Here is a 26,610-nt window from a genome sequence, read left to right as displayed (position 1 = left end):
TCTGAAAAGAGTCCTATTCTGATCAAAATCTATTCCAGTGGATGGGGGAGGTCAGTGTGGTGTTTATATATATATAAAAAAAAATCAGGCTGATTTGTCTGTAGAAATAGGGTTCTGATTGAATAAACAACCTCTACTTGTCATGTTAAACTGAATGGGAAGCTTTAGAGTAACTGTTAAGCTGCTAAAGTAATCTGTGAGAGGGACCTAACGAACAGAAATGATATGTGAATTTTCTGCTAATGAAGTAAGCTTTCTCTCCCCCTTTTTCTTTAATTTATTCATTCATATGGAGCTGTCCACCAGAATAATCTCCGTTTTTGTAAAAACCTTATAAGAAGGTGGAGAGCCACTGGATTCATATACTTTCTATTGTGTGCTAGCTATTTGGTTTTTTTAATTTTGACCTGAACAATCTGTAGCATTTTCCATTACCCACAGGAGTGGAATGTTACTTCATAGATTACTTTGTCAATACTCTTGACTATTAATAATGTCCTTCCAAACCCAAGCTGATACATAAGAATGGGCTTGACAGTTTAAGCTCATGTCCATATTTTAGGACCCCAGTTGTGCCCACTCACAGGTTGATATGCCATGTTAACAGGAGCTGTGGTTCTTGAATTTGCAGACATTTTGTAAGAAACAGATTATCTCACAAACCCTCTGCACTCCCAACATCCTTATTCCATGCTTCATATTACTAGAAAGGCCTTTCCAAGAGATTGGGATACAGACTGCAGTTCGAGAACCAACACAATAGAATACAGGTGCTTATCAAAGTTTGGTTTAGATGGGCAGCCTGCAGAACGCTTCAGAGGACGTGCCAAAATGAAATGGCTGTCATGCTTCTGGCCAGAAAAAGTATCTTCTTGGCACCATAATGCTTGTTCATGGTGCTAGCAATCTGGGGCTTCAACGCATGCTGTTGTTCTCTGATGTGATAACAGCCAAATAAAATACTGAACTATGGGTAAGAAATACTTGTACTTTCCCTGACCCTCACTTCTTCTGAAAAAATAGTGAAGGCCAGTAATTCCCCAGTATGGGTGTAAGTAAAAAAAAATATGGAGGTTTGGTGAGCTTAGAGCACCCTCTTCCTAAAACAGGAACAAGCCTCACTCAGTGTTGTTGCATCTAAAATATACCCTGAATGGCAGCAGGATGGGGTAATCTAACACACCTTTGATAGAAAGAGGGGAGGGCATACATAGCCTGTTCTTTTGGAAAAAACTGCACAGGCATGAGTAACTATACCTGTAGCCAGAGGGATCAGAGTTTGGCTAAAGTTCTCCCAGACCAGCCCCATCCCTTCTGGGTAACTGTATCTTTTTTTCTGTGTTGTGCACAGCAACTGCTGTCCTTCCCCACTCCTCAAAAATCAACAGGTTTAAGGGAGAGGTTTTCTGATCACCTTGCCCACTTACATTTAGGGAAGCTGTTTCTCCTGGCTCAGGAGTCTCTGGAGGCCTGTGTTATCTACCTTGTCTTCCCATTGATGCAGGTGTTTGGAAGAGTGTTTGATCTTGTCTTTCTAATGTCCACAAAACCCGCTAAGTAAAGGGAAAAAGCTAGACTGCCCCTGCTGCTCCACTGGGGGAGCACAATAAGACAAAGCCCCTCACTGCAGCCCATTAGCCATGCTCATAAATTCACACACAAGCATACACAATAACCTCAAACATCACTCTGAAACCTAAACTGTTTGTCTGAGTCAGTGTGAAATGATGGAAGCAGCTACAACCAGATTGTCTCAGGTTCAGTATTAGTAAGTAGATATGGCTGTCTGAGGAAGACCATGAGAACGTATAAACATGACAAAACCAATGCTCTGATTGTGTCAGTGATAGATAGAGGGAACAAACTTACAAAATATCGTACACTCCTAAGTGTGCTTAAACTGGGGTGATGCCAGTCTGGAATTCTAGCCTTGTTTAAGTGACTTACAACACAAACTTGTCTCATTTACTGTCTCATCTGGGCAATGAATAAGGCAGGGATCCTGCATTAAAAATATTATGTGATCAGATAACTAAAAACTTTATTGTACAGTATACACACAAAAGACTAAGATAAGGTTGAACAGATAACTTCTCTCTTCGAGTGATTGCTCATATGCATTCCAATTAGGTGTGTGCGCGCCCCGTGCACAGATTCCCGGAACCTTTTTCCTTAGCACACCCGCAGGGCCGGGTACGGCGCCCCCTGGAGTGCCGCGCTCATGTCGCGGTATATAGGGCACCGCCGGCCCCGCAGGTCCCCAGTTCCTTCTTTCCGCCTCTGACGGTTGCTGGAACTTCTGCCCCTTGCTAGTGCAAGTCGCAGTCCTTAGCTTACCTACCAATCTAGTCGAATTAGTACTTTTTGTTATTCAAAAAGAAACATCTATAGTAGTCATCTGCCCTTTCAGGGCCCCTGTGGGGTCATGCCTGGCTCCACAGGTTTCAAAAGCTGCACTCTGTGCTCTAAGCAGTTTCCCGTGAGCGACCCTCACGACCGCTGCCTCCGTTGCCTCGGGGAGCAGCACCGGAAAGATAAGTGCAGAATCTGTAAATCGTTCAAACCTCGCACCCAGAAAGAACGGGACGCGAGGCTGAAGGCTCTACTGATGGAGTCCGCTCTGCGCCCGGCCTCCGAGCCATCGCGGTCCCCCGCACCGAGCGTCTCTTCGGTGCAGAGCGCACCACCGGCACCGCTGAAGATCTCGGTGCCGGCTAAAAAGAAGTCAAAGCGGCCAGAGATCCCGTTGACGGACTCCTCCCTGCCTCCTCCTAAGGAGACACCCCAGCCACATGCCGTGGAGGCTCCTCCGGCACCGGTGTCTCCTCGTAGGGAGCCTCCCCCGACTCGGATGAGTGGGGGTGCGCCCCTACAAGGGCCGTCGACGCCGGAGGCGTTTGATGCAGCAAGGGCCCTCATGGCCTTGCCTACGCCTCCGTCCCCCCTCGGCCGAGGGACCAGGGACTTGCGTCTCGGGGCAAACCCGCGCTGGGTGGCCCCGGTGGGTGGAGGAAACACCGCTCCCGATCCTCACCCAGACGGTCAAAGAGGGTGGAGAGTCGCTCCCCTCCGAGCTCTGACTCTCGGTCGTCGAGCGCCTCGGCACCGCGGCACCGTGGGCGGTCAAGAGGCCCCAAGAACCGACGCAGCAGCTCTAGCGCCGGTTCCGGCACCGACCACAGCTCGGGCTCGGGCACCCCGGTGCGGGAGGTACCCCGGCACCGTGCTGACTCTCAGGCGGGTAACGCCGCTCGTCAGGCACCGAAGGCCATGCCGACATCGGGGGCAGCGGCACCTGAGGCAGCGGTGCCGCTGATGGCACCGGCACTGACCCTAGCAGAGCAGATGATGCCGGCACCGCTTTCCGCAGCGCAGACCATTCCGGCACTGCTCCCCTCGGCACCGCCGATGCCGGCACCGCTCCACTCAGCACCGCCGATACCGGCACCGCTTCCTTCGGCGCCACTGATGCAGGCACCGCTCCCTGCGGCACCGCCGATGCCGGCACCGCTTCCTTCGGTACTGCAGATACCGGCACCGCTACCCTCGGCACCGCTGATACCGACATCGTGTCCCTCGGCGCCGATGATTCCCGCCTTCCACACGTTAGCTCCGGGCACGGTACCTGCCGGTGCAGCGTTGACGGGAAAGCCGCGCTCCCGATCACCTTCCCGGGTGTCTGGCCGCAGGCATCGTCGCTCCCGCTCCAGAGGTGGCAAGCGGCACTACAAGAGGTCATCTCATAGACGTAGGAGATCCAGCTCTTCTAGCTGGTCCTCCTCTAGACGCCGTCATAGGCGTAGACATATTTCCACCTCGTCTTCCTCTCAAAGCCGTTCCCCGCCTAAGGCCCGTAAGAGGCATTCAGCGGGCTCAGGCCACAGGGACATGCAAGGGGAGGCCCTGCAGTATCCCATGCCAGGCTGGGCCCAAGGACCTTGGCAAGGGCCATATTGGGGTCCATGGGGCCCCCGCCCTGTTCACGGGGGAGAATCGCTACACTCTGGGGCGGTTCAGCCACCTCCGTCTCAACCAGCTCCGCATGTCCCTTCAGAAGCGGAGTCTGACCCCGAGGAGGGCCCATCTACAGGGCCCTACCCCCTTGTCCTCTTCTTCGTCCCCAGATGAAGGGACCACAAGGGATCACAAAGCACCCCTTTTTGATTTTAGGGCGCATCAAGACCTTCTTAAGAGAGTGGCCAATAATCTAGGCCTAGCCCTTAAGGAGATGTCAGAGGAGGATGACCCCCTCTTTGGGCCTTCAGGGTCATCGGGTCCTTCTAGAGTGGCACTGCCAATTCATGAGAGTCTCATGAAAATAGTGAGATCTGTCTGGCAGACGCCTTCCTCCGCTCCCCCTACATCCAAGGGTACGGAGAGAAAATATTACGTCCCCAAGGAACATTTTGAGTTCCTTTATACCCACCCTGCTCCAGGTACTCTTGTGGTCGATGCGGCCAACCAAAGGGACCGGCAGGGGGGGCAGGGAAGTACTCCCAAGGACAAAGAAGGGAAGAAATTAGACCTCTTTGGACGTAGGGTTTACTCCACCGCTGCTTTACAGCTAAGGGTGGCTAACCACCAGGCGCTTCTGGGAAAGTATAACCAGAATTTGTGGGCCTCCCTGCACCGCTTAGTAGCGGCGCTTCCCCCAGACCAGGCTACAGACCTTGCCACGGTGACTCAGGAGGGAGAGGTTGTGGCCAGAGCGGCCTTACAGTCGGCCAGTGATGCCGCAGACACTGCGGGCAGAGCTATGGCTTCGGCAGTAGTTATGCGCCACTGCTCCTGGTTGCAGGCTTCGGGTCTCTCTAATGAGGTCCAGCAAACTATACAGGACCTGCCTTTTGAAGGATCAGGCCTCTTTTCGGAGAGGACTGACGATAAATTACATGCCCTAAAGGATTCCAGGGCAACCCTTAGATTGCTGGGGCTTTATACCCCCCAGTCAACGGGCAGGCAGTTTCGGGGCCAACCGCAACGTCGCCCACCCCCCCCCACCCAGACCACCGCCCAGGCCTTCCCAGCCAAGGAGGGGCCGGGAGCGTTTCAGAGGCCCCAGTCGCCGGGACCGGCGGGGCTCTTCGGTGCGGGCGCAGCAGGGTGGAAAAACCGGATCTGGAAACGGTAATAAACGCTTTTGACAGCGATTTTGAGGCTGGCACTCTTCCTTCTATCGGGGAGGGGGACCGGCCCTTTGACAATCGGCTTCGACCATATTATCCGGCCTGGGAAGCAATCACGACTGACCGATGGGTCCTAGGAGTGATTCTTAATGGCTATGCTCTCCAGCTCACGGCCTTTCCCCTAACACTCCTCCGGCCCTGTCCCCCGTAGGGGTTCCGGGTCATGAGGAGCGGCTAGTGCAGGAGGCTCACTCCCTATTGCGCTTAGGCGCGGTAGAGGTTGTGCCCCCGGGTGAAAAAGGAAAAGGTTTTTACTCCAGATATTTCTTAATTCCAAAGGCCAAGGGTGGGCTGAGACCTATACTGGACCTCCGTCGCCTGAATAAGTTTATAAGGCGAATTAAATTCCGTATGCTCTCACTGGCGTCCATAATTCCCGCCTTAGATCCCGGGGACTGGTATGCAGCCCTAGATCTAAAGGATGCATACTTTCATATATCTATCTTCTCAGGTCATAGGAAATTCCTAAGGTTTTGTATTAAGGGAGATCATTATCAATTTACGGCTCTCCCATTCGGCCTATCCTCGGCTCCCAGGGTCTTTACCAAATGCATGGCGGCGGTGGCTGCACACCTCCGTCGTAAAGGGGTACAAATTTTTCCCTACCTGGACGACTGGCTCATCAAGGGCAGGTCCAGGACACACGTCCAGAACAGCCTTGAACTAACTTGCGCCACGTGCACCAGACTTGGATTGCTCATTAATGAGCAGAAGTCCACTCTCACCCCGGTGCAGCGCATAGAATTTATTGGAGCCACCTTAGACGCTCGATGTGCAAGAGCCTTCCTCCCACAGCCCCGTTTCCAAGCTATGGGTTCCATCATTGCAGACCTCTATAGGTCTCCCACGACAACGGCCAGACATTGCCTCCAGCTGTTGGGCCATATGGCAGCTTCCACTTATGTGGTTAAGCTAGCTCGTCTTAAACTAAGACCCATGCAAGCTTGGCTGGCTTCAGTCTATACTCCTTCCAGGCATGTACTGACCAAGGTGGTCACGGTTCCCCCACAGGTGCTGTCCTCCCTGGAGTGGTGGAGGTCTCCGAGGGAGGTGCTCAAGGGAGTCCCGTTCACAGACCTGACCCCGTCAGTGGTCCTTATCACGGACGCTTCGGATTTGGGATGGGGAGCCCACATCAGCAAAGACCTAGGTACCCAGGGATTGTGGTCTCCAGCGGAGAGAGCTCTACATATCAATGTCCGAGAGCTAAGAGCGGTCCGGCTGGCTTGCAGGACCTTCCTCCAGTTCCTCAAGGGCAAAGTAGTGCAAGTCCTCACAGACAACACCGCAGCCATGTTCTACATGAACAGGCAGGGAGGGGCACGTTCCTTGACCTTATGCCAAGAGGCTGTACGCCTATGGGACTTTGCAGTGAGGCACGACTTTCATCTAGTCGCCTCTCACCTCCCGGGGAGCAGGAACGACGAGGCGGATCGCCTCAGCAGATCGTTCTTACCCCGACACGAATGGTCACTGCATCAAGACGTAGTGACTTCAATCTTCCAGCAGTGGGGTACTCCCCAACTGGACCTGTTCGCTTCATCCGCGAACAGGAAATGCCCGAGGTTCTGCTCTCTCCGGGGGCGAGAGCAGGGTTCCTTATCAGACGCCTTTCTGATTCAATGGGTAGGGGGTCTGATGTATGCATTTCCCCCCATTCCGCTTCTCCCTCAAGTCCTGCTCAAAATCAAGAGGGACAAAGCGAACGTCATTCTCATTGCCCCAGCGTGGCCAAGGCAGTACTGGTACAGTACTCTGATCGACCTCTCTATTGCTCCTCCGATCCCACTTCCCAAGAGGTGCGACCTGCTCTCCCAGGACCAAGGGCGCTTGTTGCACCCGGACCTGGACCCCCTCCACCTGACAGCCTGGAGGCTCTCTGGCTGACAGAGGGAGAGAGAGCATGCTCCCTACAGGTTCAGCACATTTTACTAGGTAGTAGAAAACCCTCCACGCAAATTACATACAAGGCTAAGTGGAGGCGATTTACTGGTTGGGCGAGAGACAAAGGATTCTTCCCAGGTAGTTCGCCCATACAGATGGTCTTAGAGTACCTTTTACACCTTAAAACCCAGGGCCTAGCCCTGGCCTCCCTCAAGGTACATCTGGCAGCCATCTCGGCTTTCCATCAGCCATGGGAGGGGCGCTCTCTTTTTTCCCCACCCCATGTCAGTCAGATTCCTTAAGGGTATCGAAAGAGTATTCCCACAAGTGAGAGATCTTACTCCTCCTTGGGATTTAAACCTAGTACTCTCCATGCTAACAGGTCCCCCCTTTGAGCCTATGGCTACATGCTCTCTATTGGTCCTTTCCTGGAAGGTATCCTTCCTGGTGGCCATTACTTCAGCCAGGAGGGTTTCTGAATTGAGGGCATTGACATCGGAGCCCCCTTACACGGTCTTCTTTAAAGACAAGGTCAGATTACGACCTCACCCAGCTTTCCTGCCCAAGGTGGTATCACAATTCCATTGTAATCAGGAAATCTTCCTCCCTGTGTTCTTCCCGAAGCCCCATGGGTCGGCTAATGAGCGCAGGTGGCATTCCCTAGATGTCAGACGGGCCCTAGCACACTACTTAGAGAGAACCAGGCCCTTCCGAAAATCTACACAACTATTTGTAGCGGTAGCAGACCGTATGAAAGGCTCTCCCGTATCCACCCAAAGAATTTCTTCATGGATTGTAGCCTGTATTAAGACTTGCTACGACAGGGCAGGGATGCCCCTCCCCGGCCCGGTGATGGCACATTCGACCAGAGCTCAAGCATCCTCCGCGGCCTTTCTAGAGAGTGTACCTCTGCAAGACATATGCAGAGCGGCGACCTGGTCGTCGGTACATACCTTTACGACACATTATGCCATTGTCGAACAGGTGAGGGATGATGCAGCAGTGGGCAGGGCTGTGCTGAATAGAGCTGCTCGCCAGTGACTCCTACCCGCCGCCTACAGTATTGCTAAATTAGTCACCTAATTGGAATGCATATGAGCAATCACTCGAAGAGAGAAAACAGGGTTACTTACCAGTAACTGTTGTTCTTCGAGATGTGTTGCTCATATCCATTCCAAACCCACCCCCGTCCCCACTGTCGGAGTTGGCAGAAAGAAGGGACTGGGGACCCGCGGGGCCGGCGGTGCCCTATATACCGCGACATGAGCGCGGCACTCCAGGGGGCGCCATACCCGGCCCTGCGGGTGTGCTAAGGAAAAGGTTCCGGGAATCTGTGCACGGGGCGCGCACACACCTAATTGGAATGGATATGAGCAACACATCTCGAAGAACAACAGTTACTGGTAAGTAACCCTGTTTTTGATATTGTCATTTCCTGACTTTTGAGTGCTTCAGTTCACAACCTTGATGCATGTTTGTTTTTAAAGGAATTACGTATACAGTACTGGGACGCGAGTAGATATCTTAATCTTCCACATAAAAGGCAGCATGTCAGAAAATATGGTATAGAAGAATCAAACTTGAGAAGTCCATTTTAATGACTGTTTTCTTAACATTCTACTCCTTATTATTCCAATCATGCAGACAGAGATGCAATGTATGTATGCATAGGGGTTAGTTCAGATGGCATTCATTGCAGGAATGGGACCATAGTGAATGAAAAGATAAGAAAATGAGCCATAAAAATACACTCTGAGAATGAATTGTATGTAAAAAAAGAAATTGGAAGGAAACTTATCAAAAGATTATGGATACTGGGGCTGGGTGAGGTAAAATTAGATGTAAATAGATTTTCAGGGTGATGGTGACTATTTCAAAATGCCTTCATTTTATTTACTGAATATGTCTGCCTTAATTGTATTTCCATTTTACTATAGTACAGAGGAAAATAAATGTAGTAACTAGTTACAAAATCTGATCAGTAAATCCAGTAAATCTCATTGTTCTCATAAATCAATTGTTCACAGCTTAATTTTCCTTAATTTTACATTAATTTCTAAAGGAAGATCTAGATACATAGTATAATTTATGTAAATGTATAATGTAACTTATATGAAAATATATGAAAACAATATGAAGATGTTTTAGTTCAATCAATCTGGTCCATATAACAATAATGTCTTTATTTAATGCCTTTATTATTAAAAAGAATGTCTTTATTTTTTAAACAGCATAAGGTATTCTTAAGAGAAGATGAGAAATAACAGGTAGACTGCAGTCTGTTTATAATATGGCATATTGAAGAAGCAAGTATAAAAATAACCGTTTACATAAAACAAAAGTAAAATAAGATGGTAACCCAGGAAAAAAATTATTCCTTTGTTCCAATAATGTGTGATGAATAGAGAATATTGGCTACTGAATGACAATACCAAGTTTCAATTATTTCTAAGTTCTTGTTTAAAAATTTCTTTAACTCAGTCCTTGGAAAATGTCTGGATAAAAGACGGTTTTGTGTTTTGTTTTTGTTTTTTGGCTCAAAACAAGGATTTGATTTGTTCTTGAACAACCCAGATGATATATTTCTTTGTAAATGTCACCGAGAAAGTCCTAAATGAGTTAAATAAATAAGTTGCTAATGAAATAGATTGTTCCAGAAGGACCACCAGGAAAAGTGGTGTTCCAGAAAAAGGTTCAAAGAATTGTTTGTTTGTGTTTCTGTGATGCTCAATGTATGAAATAGTTAATGCAGAAGGAAAGTGACTCTAGTCAAATTTTCCTCTGCAAACTCTTCTTATGCCTGCTGTACAGACAGAATGATTTAGAATCGTTCTGTTTTCCTTTGCAGCTCAACTACATGTCAGTAAGTATATGAAGAACTTGCAGCAGCAAACTGCTTAGAATTACTTCAAGACCTCTATTCTAAAGAGGCACAAAAATAAGTGATGAGAAAAATTGAAAAAATACAGGATTCAAAGAGGTAGCAAATGTGGCATTTAAAAAAAAATGCAGGTGGAAGGAAATGCAGAGACTGAGAAGATGAAACAGTAAGGGAAGAGAGAAAGATGTGCTCTGGTGGTGGTAATAGAGCAATGCTGCTTTTTCTCTTCAAATACTGATTTTTTTCGCCATGCAAAATAAAATGCCAGAACACAAAGATTAATTCTCCCTGTTCGTAAGAATTACCTTTTCCAACGTAATTGATGCTACTCTTTCAAAAGGTCACTAGTATTCTCTTGACAGTCCAGGCTACAGAGTTATTCTCTGTGGCACAATGTCTATACAAGTATTTTATATGAAGTGGAACAGCGTCACAGTGAGAGACTGAGATACCCAACCCAGACTGCCCTATAGCCTAATAGTCAGGGCACTCACTTGGAAGGTGGGAGGTTCAAGTTCATGGCTGTGCTCCAATAACTATTTAATTATTTAGATACGGTGCAACAACATCAACAGGAGAGATTGAGACGCCTATACCAGACTGCCCCATAGCCCAGTGGTTAGGGCATTATCCTATAGTGTGGAAAATTCAGGTTCAAATCACTTCTCCACATCAGACAGGAAAACTGAACTCTTGTGAATGATCTAACCCCACTGTATTAAAGGTCATAAGGGAGGTGGTGCTGCCCTTCATTTCCTTTGCTTTTATTTTAAAAAGTGTGCACAAATGAAACATTTTGTCAGGTCAAACAAAAGGTTTTGATCAACCCCAAATGATTTTCCTTGACTTTTGATTCACTGAAATATTTTGGAATTTTCTATTTTAGTTAGGGGTGAGTGTGACATGGAGACCCTTTGAGAAAGGGTCCCCTATTCTTTGTAAATAACTCTGACCTCAGACCTGTCAAACTCATTTAATCAAACACATATCTTGCAGGATATTTATCCATAAGGAATATCATGTGAGATGCTACTGAAATCAAAACTCATAATCATTGCAAGATATATGTACGGGTAATGTTTAAGGAATAATATATACTGAAAGTATGCTTTATGGACTACGGGCTTGTCTATTCTTAAAATGCTGCAGTGGCAGCAGTTATGCTGCTGTAGTGCTTTAGTGAAAATGCTACCTGCACCAATGGGAGGGTTCCTCCCATTAACATAGATAATTCACCTCCCTGAGATGCTGTAGCTAGGTCCCATCAATCTAGCGCTGCCTACACCGGTGGTTAGATCGGTTTAACTTGTCATTCAGGGCAGTGGATTTTTCACATCTCTGAGTGATGTAGTTATACCGACCTAATTTCCTAGTGTAGACCAGGCCTTAGAGCAGGGGTGTCAAATGTACAGCCTGCGGGCCGCATCCGGCCCGTGAACCTTTTTGATCCAGCCCGCATCCAGCCAGTTTTTTTGAGACATGCTGCCGCCCAAAGTGAGATGTCTCTGCCTACGGCATTGCCGGTTTAAGAGTCCATGAAATGTCTTAAAGTGGCGATGCCAGACACAGAGAAATCCCTTAAAGCGGCAGTGCACTCAGTCCGACAACACGGTCCCCTGTGAAATCCCGCCACCGAAAAGGGCTGATGCTGCGCCGCCGAAAAGGGGAAGATGGCCCGAATTTTTCAGCGGAGGGTATTGCATGGCCCCTGTGAAGTGCAGTTCATGAGAATTTGGCCTGTCACCATCAGCGAGTTTGACACCCATGCCTTAGAGTATAAATTAATCACCAACAAGTAATGGGCCTCGAGGATGGCCATCCAAGCAAGAAGGTGTTGTCACACCTCCCTTATCAGCCTTAACTGACCAGCCTTGCTCTCTCCCAAAACTATCAATGAGAAACCATCAGAGGAACCACCAAGCAATTGAGACACTTTAGAAGTGAAAAAGAAACATTATAACAAACAGAGCTTCACTTTGGCTGTGAATAGAAGCAAAACACTGTTTTAGTGTAACAGAGTATAGAGAGAGACACTCTGGATCCATTTACGCTATTGGAGAGTAAGGGTGCTTTCATGGAAGTTTTGGATGCTGGTTACTAAGAAACCAGCCAGCTCTGCAATAAACTGAACTTTAGGGTGGGAAATCTACATTATTAGAAAGGAAAGGTAACTATTGATGATGTAGACCCGGGTTTATGTTGTATTGTTTTGGTTTGTATTGTAACTACCACTCCATCTCATTTCAAATTAAATCTTTATTCTTTCTTAAGTAAATCTACTTTTGTTTTATCATAAGTGCTCACAAGCATTGTGTGGTTTACAGGAGTGGTGATTTAAAGTAAAACTGATAAACTGGGGGCACATTGTTCCTTCGGGGGCAGTGGATCTGAGCTTTCTTAGAGTAGCTAGCATCAAGAGCTAGATTTCACAGGGGAAAAATTCAAAAGCCATTTAGGGATTGGGATGCACCTATTGTTAATGTGCAAGGTGAAGTTAGGGCTGGCATAGCCCCAACGGGAGTGCTTGAGTTGCTAAGAGGCTAGTTGAGCTATGGAGCTGACACCACAAGAAAGACTCCCTGTTACTGGAAGCGGGATAACAAGGTGACTTACAGACCTGGGCATCCCAAGAACTGTCATGGTGAACCAATTTTTATTATTTTATTTTTTTCAGAATTGCCAAAAGCTGAAAAGTTGCTCATCCAGCTGTGTCCTCAAGGCTTCAAGTATTCAAAAATGAATCACCTAACTTTCCACAAAGTATTCAAAGGCATTAATTCTCACAGGGGACAAAACAGCAAAACCAAGTGAAAATATCTATATAATGGTATTTAACTTCTAAAAGTTAACACTAGTACCTCAAACTTCTCTTAAACAATAAAAAAAATGTTTCTGATAGAAGACCATACTGAGAAACTTGAGATAGAAAGTTTCTTGTTCTTCTTTGAGTGCATTCTCATGTCCATTCCATTCTAGGTGTGTGCGTGCTCCACATGCACCAGTGGCAGAGATTTTTCCCTCAGTGGTATCCATAGGGCTGGCTCTAGTGCGCTCTGCAGTGGCACATATATGCACCGGTATATAGAGATTTACTGGCCCCCCTTCCTCTCAGTTCCTTCTTACCGCCTATGACGGTGCTGGAATGTCCTTGCCTTGGCAAGTATCTCAGTGTTTTTTCTTATATTAGTAGTGTAGATAGTTTTAGCAAATTCAATTAGTTGGGGTTTTTTTAGTAGTTTTAGTTATGTGTTCTCCATTCACGGGTTAGCCCAGGGAATGGGGGTATGCCCCAGTCCCTGGGCTTTAAGCCATGCGCATCCTGTAAAAAGCCTGTGCCCATGAATGACCCTCACCAGATGTGCCTGGGTGAGGCTCATACTCGGGACAAGTGCAGGAACTTGAGACCCCATACAAAGAAAGACTGTGACATCAGGTTGAGTGCTCCTCAAGAAGTCAGCCCTCAGAGCTGGGCTGATCAGATTTGGCGCTTGGTACGTTGGTGTTAACCCGAGCACTCTCTTGGCACCGAGCTCGTCCCAGCACTGATCACCATAGCTAGTGCCAAAGAAACGGCACAAAAAGACACATGCTGACAGAAGGTGCTCCCCACCTAAGCGGAGCAAGTCGGGAGCGGGGAATGAATTGAGACCTGTGCCGAGTTGCTCATCTCCCCCAGAACTCAGGTCAGCCATGGCCTTGTCACCTAGAGCTCCCAGCCTGCATCGGGACCCACCTCCATCGGCCAATAGTGGCAGAGACCCTAGTGCCATTCACTTCCAAGGCCTTTCAGGTGGCTGTGGACTTACTTTTGCTCCCGGTTCTGCCCACCTCTCGGGACAACAGGCCCTCATACCCTAACACCATGCCAGACCAGTCAGCCAAAAGCAGTTCAAGGGGCGAGCCCATGATGGGGGCCCTGTTGGGATCTCCAGTACATGGTGCCGCTCAGTGTCCCCACGGCACCCAGCGACGCCTTGACAACAGTGCCGATACCTCCTTGGTCTCTGAGGCGCAGTAGCCGCCAGCTGGACTCTAGGTGCCGCTTGCCAGACCTTTGGTACCAGTCACCAGAGCCCCACTTTAGAGCATTGGGGTCCCGGCACTGATCCCCTGACTCGAGGCGGCATTCGACAGAGCGTTCCTAATGGTCGCCAGAACATCGGCTCCCCAGGGAGTCCTGGCACCAATCATTGAAGTCTCAGCACCACTCCCTGTCAGTGGAGCACCGCACTTGCCACTCCAGGGAACTAGAAGTGAGATCAGTGCCATCGTAGTCCTCTGGTTTGGAATCGGAGGAAGAGGATGGTGCCTCCCATAAAGGCAACGGATACCCAGCCACAGCCACTGGGTTTCCCTTTGCCCTGTTACCAGCCTCTTGGCCGCTAACACAATGGATTGGACGTTGGCAGTTCTGGAACCCATTGGGGTTCCCTATGGTCCCAGGGTCTCAGCATCTCTCCATCTTGGGGACACCAGAAAGACACTTGGCAACGGTGTCGTGGCCACCTCCAGATTTGGATGATGAACCGGGCCAGGCAGAGGGGATGTCAGTGACCCCCCAGAAGGAGGCAACCCTGGTTGTGCGGGAACTGTCACCTACGCCCCCCCCCACCAGCATCCTCATCTTCATTGCCTGATGAGGTGGTAAAGGGACTTTCCACCACAGTTCCCCAGGATGATTTTAGGGCTCACCAGGAGCTACTCAAACAAGTAGTAGCCAATCTGGGCTTGGAGATGGAGGAGTTAAAAGGAGACGGCTGACTCGACATCTTGGCAGTGGCAGCCCCCTATAGGGTGGTCCTCCCCATCCATGAAGGGGGTCATCAAATTGGTGAAAGCCCTATGGCAGAATCCCTCTTCCTTGCCCCTGATATCTAAACAAGCTGAGAAAAAAATACTACGTGCTTGCTAATGGCTTTGAGTATCTATACTCACATCCATCCCCAAGATCATTGGTAGTGTCAGCAGCCAACCAGAGGGATAGATGGGACAGTTGAGTTCAACCCCTAAAAATAAGGAGGCAGAAAAGCTGGACTGCTTTGAGTGGAAAATGTATTTGACTTGTGAGCCTTTAACTCCGCGTATCAAACCAGCAAGCATTGCTGGAGAGAGATGATTTTAACATCTGGCACTCTCTGGCCAAGTTTGCTGCTCCCTGCTCCAGATGTCTAAACAAGACTTGTTCTTCATCCTGGAGGAGGCAGAGTTAGTGGCCCAGGTGTCCTCCGATGCCGCAGACTCAGCTGTCAGAACCATGGCATCAGCGGTGTCAACAAGGAGGGCCTCAATGCTGCAGTCATCTGGCCTGTTGGTGGAGGTCCAGCAGTCTATCCAGAACCTCCCTTTTGAGGGTGTGGCCCTCTTCTCTGATCAGACAGACACAGACTTCATGGCCTTAAGGATTCAAGGGCCCTACTCCACTCCTGGGGCTGTACACTCCTCCAGCATCTAGAAGGCACTTCAGGCCCAAACAGCAGCAGCGGTTCGTGAGCCGGTCTAGGAGCGAGCCCTATAAGAAACGGAACAAAAACTTTAAACACTGTCAGGACCAACCACCCTCTGCGCCCTACTCAAGTTCAGGCTCCTACCCATCTAGCAGCAGACAGAACTTTTGAGGGTGCACCCGGGGCAATTTAGCAATCTCAGATCAGTCTCCATCCCTATTTTTCCTTTCAGACTGCCTTTCCCCCTTCCTTCCTGCTTGGTCAGCCATAACATCAGACGAATGGGTCCTGAACACCATCGCAACACCCTCCAGTTTACTTTCATCCTTCCCTCCCATCCCCATCCCTCTTCTGGGACCCTTCTCACGAGCAACTTCTTGTCCAAGAGGTACGAGCCCTCCTGCGATGGAGGAGAGGGGGAGAGGCAGGGTGGCTGAAGAAGAAGTTCTCATATGACTGAGAGGGAAGGGGTTTTACTCTCATTACTTTCTGATCCCGAAAGCCAAAGGAGGTCTGTGACCCATGCTAGACCTGCATCTCCTCAACAAGTATTTTAAGAAACTAGGGTTTCCTATGATTTCCCTAGCCTCCATCATCCCCTCCCTGGATTCAGGAGACTGGTACGCCGCCCTCGAACTAAGGATGCATATTTCCATTTTGCAGAGCCACAGGTGCTTCCTGCATTTTGTAGTGGGAAATAACCACTACCAATTCACAGCCCTCCTCTTTGACTTATCAATCGCTCCAAGAGTCTTTACAAAGTGCATAGCGGTAGTGGCTGCCTACCTCAGATTTATCTTTACCTCGACGATGGTTCATCAACGGACACTCAGAGGTTCAAGTCCGGCACAGCATCAAGGGTGCTACGAGCAACCTGCCAAAACCTGGGCCTGCTGGTAAATGTGCAGAAATCCGCGTTAGTACTGGTGCAAAGGATAGAGTTCATCAGAGCAGTCCTCAACTCCACCAGGACCAGAGCATTTCTACCTCAGGCCAAATACGAAGCCTTTTCAGACCTGATCCTTCAGGTCACAACCTACTTCCTCACCAGAGCAAGGGTTTGTCTCAGCTGCTGGGCCACATGGGAGCATGTACCTACATGGTCCAACATGCAAGACTGCATTTCAGGCCCCTTCAAATGTGACTTGCATCGGTCTACTTCCCAATGAGACACAGCCTGGACATAGTCCTCATGATCCCACCCTGGGTACTCACCTCTCTGCCTTGGTGGGCAATCCCTGTGCATGTGACAGAAGGGGTTCCCTTTTTAGCCCTACACCCATCACTTACCTTAGTGTCAGATGCCTCGGACCTAGGCTGGGTAGGCCCACTCAGGACACAGGGCCTCTGGTCCTCAGAAGAGCTGAGATTGCATATAAACATCAGGGAGCTTAGGGCAATCTGCCTAGCCTGTGAGATTTTTCTCCCTCAAATGTCGGGAAAGGTAGTGCTAGTGCTGATGGACAGCATGACAGCAATGTATTATCTCAACAAACAAGGAGGAGCAAGACCCTCAGCTCTACATCTGGAGGCACTCAGCCTGTGAGACCTGTGTGTGGGGCACACGATCCACCTCAAAGCTTTTCACCTCCCGGGGTCAAGAACAAGTTAGCAGATCTCAGCAGGTCTTTCTTCTCTCACTGTGAGTGCTCCCTGCATCCAGAGTTGGCAAGAACTATCTTCCAGAAGCGGGAATTCCTCAAGTGCACCTGTTTGCGACCAGACAGAACAGGAAATACCATCGGTTCTGTTCCCTGAGAGGACACAACAGTGGCTCCCTGCCCAATGCCTTTCTCCTTCGATGGTCAGGAGACCTCATGTACACCTTCCTTCCAATTCCTCTTGTCCACAGGGTCCTCTTAAAGATCAAGAGGGGACCAGGTGAGAGTTATAATGATCGCACCAGCATGGCCTCACCAACATTGGTTCGGCGTGCTGCTGGACCTGGCAGCGTCCTAGGACACTCCCGGTCTATCCAGACTTGATCTTGCAGGATCACAGTCAGATGTTACACTTGGATCTTGCTTCCTTGCACCTGATGGCATGGATGCCTCATGTTTAAGCCAGGAGAAACAAGCATGTTCTGCCGAGGTCTAGAAAGTCTTGTTGGAGAGCAGGAAACCCATTAATAGGATCACTTACCTGGCAAAATGGAAATGCTTCTCCTGCTGGGCAAGGGAGTAGAACCTTTCCCTGTCTTGAGTACCTCTTCCATCCATTCTGGAATATTTACTCTACCTGAAGCAGCAGGGCTACCTGAAGCACTGTCGTCAATTAGGGTACACCTACTGGGCATCTCAGATTTTCATACGCACATCCAGCGCAGTTCAATATTCTCCCATTAAATTACAGTCAGATTCCCACCGGTCAGAGATCCAATCCCTCCATGAGACCTCAACTTGGTCCTCTCCAGACTCACTGGGCCCCACTTTGAGCCCATGGTGTCCTGCTCCCTTCTCCACTTGTCCTGGAAGCTTGCCTTCCTGGTGGCATTACATCAATGAGCAAGTTCTTGAAAATCAAGTCGCTAACTTTGGAGCCTCCCTATACTGTATTCTACAAAGATAAGGTCCAGTTGTTAACTGACCCTGCATTCCTGCCAAAGGTAGTATCCTGATTGACATGAAAATGTGACATCTTCTTGCTAGTGTTCATTCCCAAGCCACATATCTCTAATGAGGAAATATGTCTACACACATTGGATGTAAGGCGAGCCTTGGCTTCTATCCAGAAAGAACAAAATCCTTCCAGAAGTCCACAAAACTCTTTTTATAGCAGTAGCCAAATGCATGAAAGGTAGACCAGTCTCATCCCAAAGAATTTCCTCTTGGATTACCTCCTGCATATGTACATGCTATGAGCAGGCAAAGGCTGCGCCTCCTGCCATTCTAACAGCCCATTAAATGAGAGCTCAAGCCTCCTCAGCAGCTTTCCTAGCCCAAGTCCCGATTCAGGACATCTTCAGGGCTGCAACTTGGTCCTCAGTGCATACCTTTACATCCCACTATGCAATCATACAGCAAACCCAGGACAATGCGGGCTTTGGCAGGGTGGTTTTGCAAGCAGCATGTCCATGGGCTCTTGGCCTACCTCCAGAGGTACAGCTTGTAAGTCACCTAGCATGGAATGGACATGAGTAAGCACTTGAAGAAGAAAAAATGATTACTAACCTTCCGAAACTGTTATTCTTTGAGATGTGTTACTCATGTGCATTCCATGTGACCCACCCTCCTTCCCCTCTGTCGGAGTTATGGCAAGATGGAACTGAGAGGGACGGGGGCCAGCAGTGCCCTATATACCAGTGCATACACGTGCCACTGCAGAGAAATGCCGACCCTACAGATACCACTGAGGGAAAAATCTCTGGCACCGGTGCATGTGGCGCACAACACTCCTAGCATGGAAGGGACATGAACAATACAGGTTAGTCCATTTTTAAGCTTGGAGTATAGTGAGTATAGTAAGTTTGCATATAGCATAATTTGTTATTAAATAATATAAACTTTGATTACAAAAACTGATCCTTGTGGTTCCTCTCACTATCTATCCTTTTTTTAAGAAAGTTCCATTTCTCCCTTAATTTTCTGCCAGTTGTTTTCCTGTTTTATGACTCTTCACACCTTGGCTGTTAACTTCTAATTTGAAACTTTGTCAGTTACTTTTGAAAACCTAATTAAGTATATTAAGTTAATTAGTAAAGTTACCACTTGTCTGTTCTGGCAGTAGTATCCATAAATATATGCAAAATTATAATGAGACATGACCTTTTATTCATGAGGCTGGTTATTCTTAAGTACACTGTGTTTTTCTAGGATGTGTATCTGTCCATCCTCCCATCCCCCTTCAGCTGTGTGTGATCTTTCAAAGTAGCTTCTGAAGTTTTTCCTCCCTGACAAAAGTCATCAGACTTCCTTTAGTCTTTAGTTTCCAAATATCCTCTTGCAGACGATGTCATTAAAATAATCTCTTTATATCCTTCCTAAATTTAGTGACCTTGTAAAAATGTGTGTGAAAGCTTCTTTATCATTTCCCATTTGTTATAGCACTTTTGCCTGTAATTTATGTACATCTGATGTCTTGCCAACTTCAACTCCATGGAGCCTGTGGCTTAGGTGCACCATTGCTTGCAGTCAGCTTCAAGCCAGGAAAAATCCAAGTCCCAGTATGAAAGGATTTAGAGATGTGACTTTTCTTAAAACCTTTTCTAGCACTTTTTAGGTGAAGTTTAGTGCCTAGGTTCCATGCTAATGAATGTATTAGAAATGCACATTTGGATTTTTTTTTTTTTTTAAACCTCAGGAAAGACATAGCATATCCGAACCCTCTCAAGATGTGAACACTTTAAGCATTTTTTCCTGTTTATATTTTAAACCTTTATCTTCAGAAACCTTATTTTATATATTGTAAGACACATAATAAAATGCAGATCAAATTCTACAAGCCCCTTTCATATTTTTAAAGAAGGTATTTGCTTAATCTTACGAATCCCGAACTTGACCCATTTTACCCTAAAATTATAATGGCTGAACAGAGGATATCTGTAGAATTTAAAATCTTGTCTAAAAGAGAAAACCACATCACTCAGCACGGGGGAGGGGAAATAATTAGGGGAACAAATTAGTAATTCAACATGAATGAATTCATCTCAGATATCTGTAAGGAGGGGATCCACCACACATGGTGAATGGAGTGGGGAAGTGCCACCAATGGGGCCCTATCTCCAAATGGGTGTTGTTCGGGGTTGGAGATCTAAAGTAGCGTGCTACCTACATTTTTTGCTTTGACCTTGTAAACCAGGGAGATTCCATTTAGCCTTTATAGTCAGTGCAGAAGTGCCATACTGGCAACAAATAGGGGCAGAGTTACAAGAGGCTTTGTGGAAACAAGACAGATGGTCATGCCTCTAAATGAGATCTCTTTTCTGTGGTTAGAGTCTCTCCTGTTTCCACACTGATTTTTCAAACTGAATAATCCGCTGAAAATACTGAGTATAACCTTAAAATTTGCCTCCCAATGATCCCCATAGGGTCCATCTTGTGGAGTTTTTTGCAGCAGGCAATAACCTGGTCTCGCGGTAATGCATCCACAATTTTGGTGTAATTGGGTCATCATCATGAGAGTACAACATTTCTTGACAACATTGAGGAAACCTATGGCAGCTTTGTACAAATATGTTCTTAATTACTGAATTGCCTCAAGTGAGCTCATATGAAAACCTCTGCACCTTCTAGAGTGAGTTTATACAATCATTTTAAGTCAGGCAACTCTAGTTTCTGGTAAATAACCCAGTTTCCATACAGAAAGCAAAATAGGTTATCAGATCTACTTGGGAAATCTGTGTGTGTGTGCGCACTCTCACTTGTGAGTCAAAACAGGACAAGATATGCATGCATTTATTTGCTTGAAATTCTTTAAATTTCTGTTATTGCTTTAAATGACTTTGACTGTGAATAAACTACACCAGATTCCTAGCTCTGCTTATGTTAACTGGTGCACAGATATTTAACAAAAATAGCTGCTTTTGCTTACACTAGAATAAGTAGCAAAATAAAATATTTGCTCAGTGGAAAAGACTGGTAGCAAAATAGTCTATTTTCAGACATTAAAGAAGAAAGATTATACACACAACATAGAGATTTTTAGAGAGGATTTGAAATGTCCTTTCATTTGTAACATCTATCACAGGATTTCATCAAAATAAACTATACAGAGGCCCTCTGGTTATGTTGGTTCAAAATAAGTAGTATTTTTGAATTTTGGATGGAAATTGTGGATGTTTAATTAAGATTATCCTTTTCTAGGATTTCCATCTGAACAGAGTTAATCTAGAAGAATCTTCAGGAATGGAAAATTCTCCAGCAGGGGCTAGACCGAAGAAAAAAAATAAAAAATCATATGACTTAACTCCAGCTGATAAATTTTGGCAAAAGCATAAAGGCAGGTGAGCTGAACAATTCCAGAAATTATATTTGAATTAGTTAATTTCTATTGAAGGATTATCCTTAATATACTAATATTTTTTCATGGCTTTGCGGAAGTGTGATAGAGCATTTGTGCAAATGAGGGTCATATGCTACATTACTTTACCCAAATAACTCTCTGGTAATTTCATAAAGTTAGGTATAGTTCATTCTGTGTAAATAGTATAGAAGAATTAATCTCATTTTAAGGGATCCAGTAGCAGTTTTAGTTTAAGAATGCTTGAATGTTTCTTTGAATGTTCAAGCATAAAGCATACAAGTGACAAATTATTTGCAAACTGAGCAGATGCATTTTATTTAATTATGAAGGCACTGTTAGCTCAGCTCCTCATGTACCTGTGGAGTAAAATTTCATTTGTGAAAAAGCTTTGGAATGCGTTCTCAATTCAGGGGGAAAATCAGATTCTCTTTGTAGAGAGAAGTGGAGTTATTTGGTAATATGGAAAATGCTAAATTAGACATAATCACTCGTAATTCTTATGATTCAGAAACAAATGAGTAGAGTGCCTTTGAAGCGCTAAGAAAGAGTTCTGTGTGACCAGAGCTATAAAAAAAAAATGGAAACTGAAAGCCAAGCTGTTGCAGCCAACTCTGGAGGGACAAACTCTACTATATAATATGTTCTGGTCACATTAAAGATTGGATTTAAAGAAAGATGTCATCTGATTCATTTGGATATTCAAGTACTTTACTGTTTTGAATGTTTATGAAAATGAAATTACTTATGATAGAGACCTCATTACTAGTAGAATTAATTCATTGAGATGTAGTACATGGAGGTAAAATGGTTGAGGAATTGCTTTATACTTATCCTTACCTATTGTGGTAGCTTTATTTTTGGGTTTTGTGGAAATATATTTCATGTATACAGTAGTTTGAAACACTGATGTTTATGGATCTGCTGGGATGCTCATTTTACCTATTTATATTCATCTTCTTTGGATTTGGTTTGTTTTTTTTGTTATATACAGAGTATATATGCTGCCATCACTATGTATTAATTTTTATAAGCGGGTTTAATAAATCATATAAAAAGTAATGGATATTTGTATTGAAAGTTTAAGTATTTGAGTACCATGACATATTAATTGTTTTTTGTATGTTGTTTGATGCTTCTCCATTATTACAGTAGAGTGTTGGTATTTCATTTCAACAGTTGCTTTGATCGTACAAACCATATGGTTCTATTGCTTAAATTTGACTGTTTGACAGAACGTAATATGTAATATTGCTTTAGTCCTTTTCCAGAGGTAGCAGAGTCTGTTCAACAAGAGCTGGAATCCTACAGAGCCCAAGAAGATGAGGTCAAAAGGCTTAAAAGTATTATGGTAAGGTTTATTTAACATATTTTATGTTTTTATATAAAGTGTGAGAATACTTGCATAGGGCTTTGTTCCATGCTTTGAAAATATCAGCATCAACAAATGTTCTTTAGCTTGTGTCAGTTCTCACTATCTTGACTGATAACATTCTGAGAAGGGAAGCACTTTGGATGTAAAATGATGGTAAGGCAAAGGACGCCATGAAGTTGGGGAAAAATAAACATTTTAACATACTGCCAGATAAGATATACTTTAAAATCAGGTTTTTAGAAAATTTTCATTAATAAAAGAAGATAATGCATGTGGAAGACTTCAGGCCACTGCAAAATATCACTTCATCCTCTGAAGTGAATGCACTATTGTAAATACATAAACATGACTGTGTGCCTGAATTTATTGTGATAATATTGCAGCATTTCTAAATGAGACTCGGAAGGGTGTGTTTATAAAAGAATACAGTGACTCACAGAGTTATGGGACTGCTATTGTAAATAATCAGTTTAACACCACTGACCTCTCAATGTGTATTAGATACTTAATTATTTAAGTATCTGAAAAAATTGTAATGTGGGATAAATAGATTCATATGTTAACAGCCACTCCAAAAATGCACAGCAGGTTTAATTCGAGTCTGGTTTGAAGACAAATATGATTGAAAATAGCCCCTCCTAAATTCCTTCAATACGTGGTGACAGACTTTGGCCTTCATCCAAACGCCTTGCTAATGTTCTTTCTATACCACCATATCCAACCCTATTAGGGACTTCTCCATGAGCTTGATGTAAAATTCTTTGAATTATTATCTAAAGTGAATTATGGCCTTTAGGAAACCCACCTTCCTTTTTGTTTCGAATGACATCTGTACAATATGGTAGTTCTAACTCCTAGACTTTTTTATGTATAATGATAAAGTGTAATTTATTGGCCAAGAGTTCTTTATGGATTTGCCCAATAGCAGTATTATTCTCCAGACACTGTCACTGTGAGCAAATAGAGCAGAAATAAATTTACTATATTTACAAATATGGTTTTGTGTCTACAGTATACATGGTTGTACCTTTATGAAACTCTTTCCACAGGGAATTGAAGGGGAGGATGAAGGAGCAATAAGTATGCTTTCTGATAATACAGCTAAGCTAACTTCAGCAGTTAGGTAAGTAATTAATAAAGCATTAATAGTGTAGGTAAAACAGCTTTCCAGTAGTTATATTTTCTGCTGTTCTGATTTTAATATCTCCTGATGATTTTACCAACTTACAAAATATCAATTGGAATGTTAAGCAAGGATTTAGATGTTTGTTGCCCGCTATGGCAAAATCTCAAAAAATAGACTTTGCTCTGGAGGAAATTGTTCTTCTTTCAGTGATTCTCTGCATGGATTCCACTTCTGGTGCACGTGCCGTCCATGCACGTTCGTGTGAGATTGGAGTCTCTTGGCCAGTAGAATCCTTTAGAACTAGATGTCCTCACATGCCACATCCCCACCCAAGGACATAAGGGGTGAAGTGGGTCCAACTGCCCCTTAGTTCCTTTTTACCACCTATGGGTGTAACCCCATACCTTATTCTGCAGACTGTGAGATTAATTGTTGAATAGTTAGTGCAGTTAGCATAATTAATAGTTGTTGTGTTTTAAAATCCATTGGCAAAATAATAAGATTAATCACTAGGAATTCCATATTAGGTATGGGTTACCCCCGGTAACGGGTACTTAGATGCTCAGGAAGATTAGACAGACTATAAAAATAGAAGATTCAGTAATAATGGGGGATTTCAGCTATCCCCATATCAGGTGGGTACATGTCACCTCATGAAGGGATGCAGAAATAAGGTTTCTCTACACTATTAATGACTGCTTCTTGGAGCAGCTAGTCCTGGAACCCACAGGAGGAGATGCAACTCTTGATTTAGTCCCAAGTAGAGCACAGGATCTGGTCCAGGAGATTAATATAGCTGAGCTGCTTGGTAATAGTGACCATAATATAATGCAATTTAACATCTTTTTTTCTTTGATGGGGGGGAATACCAAAGAAGGCCCACCACAGTAGCATTCAACTTCAGAAAGGGGGACTACACAAAAATTAGGAAGCTAATTAAACGGAAAATAAAAGAAACAGTCAAAAGACCTAAATGCTTGTAAACTGCATGAAAACTTTTTAAAAACACCATAACAGAGGCTCAAACTAAATTTATATACCAAATTAAAAAGAATAGTAAGATGACCAAAAAAATGTCACCATGGCTAAACAACAGTGTAAAAGAAGTGGTTAGAAGTAAAAAGGCATATAAAAATAGTAAAGAACAAATTATCAAACATAAAGATGAACACTGCTTTTATAAAAGGAAATCATGCCTCACCAATCTATTAGAATTCTCTGAGGGAGTCAAAATCAAGTGGACAAGAGTGAACCAGGGGATATAATGTACTTGGACTTTCAGAAAGCCTTTGACAAGGTCCCTCACCAAAGGCTCTTAAATAAAGTGAGCTGTCATGGGATAAGAGGGAAAGTCTTCTCATGGATCAGTAACTGGTTAAAAGTCAGGGAACAAAGAATAGGAATAAATGGTCAGGAAATGGAGAGAGATAAATAGTGGTGTCCCCCAGGAGTCTGTACTGGGATTAGTGCAATTCAACATATTCATAAATGATCTGGAAAAGGAGTAAACAGTGAGATGGCAAAGTTTGCAGACTTTCATCCTCCCCCACAGCACAGGAGCTGTTGGACAGGAGGTGGGACCGTTCTACTTTGTCTCTAAAAGTCTCTTCTATGTACCCCTCTGTCTCACTGCTCATCCAGTTCTGCCTCAAACCCGTACTCTGTCTCTGAAGGCAGTGAATTGCTTGTACTGCACATTTACATTGCCACCAGCCCAGCCTCCTGACAGGTACCCCCCACTCTGCTGCTGATCTTCTACCTGTGTTTTTTCTCTCTTGTTAGGTGTATTGGGTTTTTTCTTTTTCTTCTGTCAGTTACTTTTCTTGAAGTATGAAGCCCATAGCTTCACACTGGAATTCATGTTCAGCTAATTATTCTGCCCCTCCCCCAAATCTTTTTCAGAGTATCTTCTTCCTAGGATAATGTCCCCCATCTTGTTAGTATAGCCTACATTCTTTGTTCCTAGATGTATACATTTACATTTAGCTGTATTACTTGGCCCATACTGTGTATACATTAGTTGTTATTTTCTATCACTAGTTAAACTACAACTATTTTAATTGCCTACATTGAATATAAAGGCTTCTATGAGAACCTTAACTCTTGTGTTTCCTGTCTCCTTTGTTTTTCAGTGTGTAATCTTCATGATAATTTATGTATTCACTATAATAAATATATAATTCTCCTAGAATGTGCAACTCAACAGGTTAATTTGTATTTAATTTTTTCAGCTCTCTTCCAGAACTACTTGAAAAGAAAAGGCTCATTGATCTTCATACAAATGTTGCAACTGCTGTTTTGGAGCATATAAAGGTATATCACTGCTGTCTGTTACAAAAATATAGAACTCCTTTATAAGTCATCTTATTTCTGTCAAACCACAATACTGTTGACACTACTTAAAACTGGAGAAATAGATCAGAATGTCATGTCTTTTCAAAAAGAATACCTTGGAAAGAGTTACACATTGTATTAGTTGGTCTTGCAAGATGTAACAGAAGGAGGAACTTTAATTTCAGTGTGTATGCACAACAGGGTGAAGTAAATGTATTGTGGCAACCTTTGGTCAAAATTTCTCACAGATTTAGTTCATTTATCTGTGATGGCTAAGTTATAGTGTTAAAATTTTATTTTGTTGGATGAAGCCTGTTGAAATGATATTTTTAAAGCATATACTTGCTATGCTTTAGTTAAGCTAAAATTAGGTCATTAGTTAATCATTTAAATATTTTTCTCAAAAAAATATATATAATGGA

At 44.9% G+C, this 26,610-nt stretch overlaps 1 protein-coding gene across 1 annotated transcript in view; it reads left to right on the top strand.

Moving 5' to 3' along the window:
- Positions 1-26,610, top strand: part of SCFD1 (sec1 family domain containing 1) — a 143,821-nt gene that overhangs the window by 28,928 nt on the left and 88,283 nt on the right. Inside the window, exons 11-14 of the mRNA XM_067534529.1 lie at positions 21,197-21,336; positions 22,614-22,704; positions 23,778-23,851; positions 26,086-26,167. Of these exons, the coding sequence (XP_067390630.1) occupies positions 21,197-21,336; positions 22,614-22,704; positions 23,778-23,851; positions 26,086-26,167 (387 nt within the window). The remainder of the gene's footprint in view (positions 1-21,196; positions 21,337-22,613; positions 22,705-23,777; positions 23,852-26,085; positions 26,168-26,610) is intronic.

Source organism: Emydura macquarii, unplaced genomic scaffold, assembly GCF_026122565.2.
Source record: "Emydura macquarii macquarii isolate MOO-44397 ecotype Brisbane River unplaced genomic scaffold, CSIRO-AGI_Emac_v2 contig_374, whole genome shotgun sequence".
In the NCBI taxonomy this organism is placed as follows: domain Eukaryota; kingdom Metazoa; phylum Chordata; order Testudines; family Chelidae; genus Emydura; species Emydura macquarii.
The sequence above is the reverse complement of the archived record's forward strand: the minus strand, read 5'-3'. Positions and strand labels throughout refer to the sequence as shown.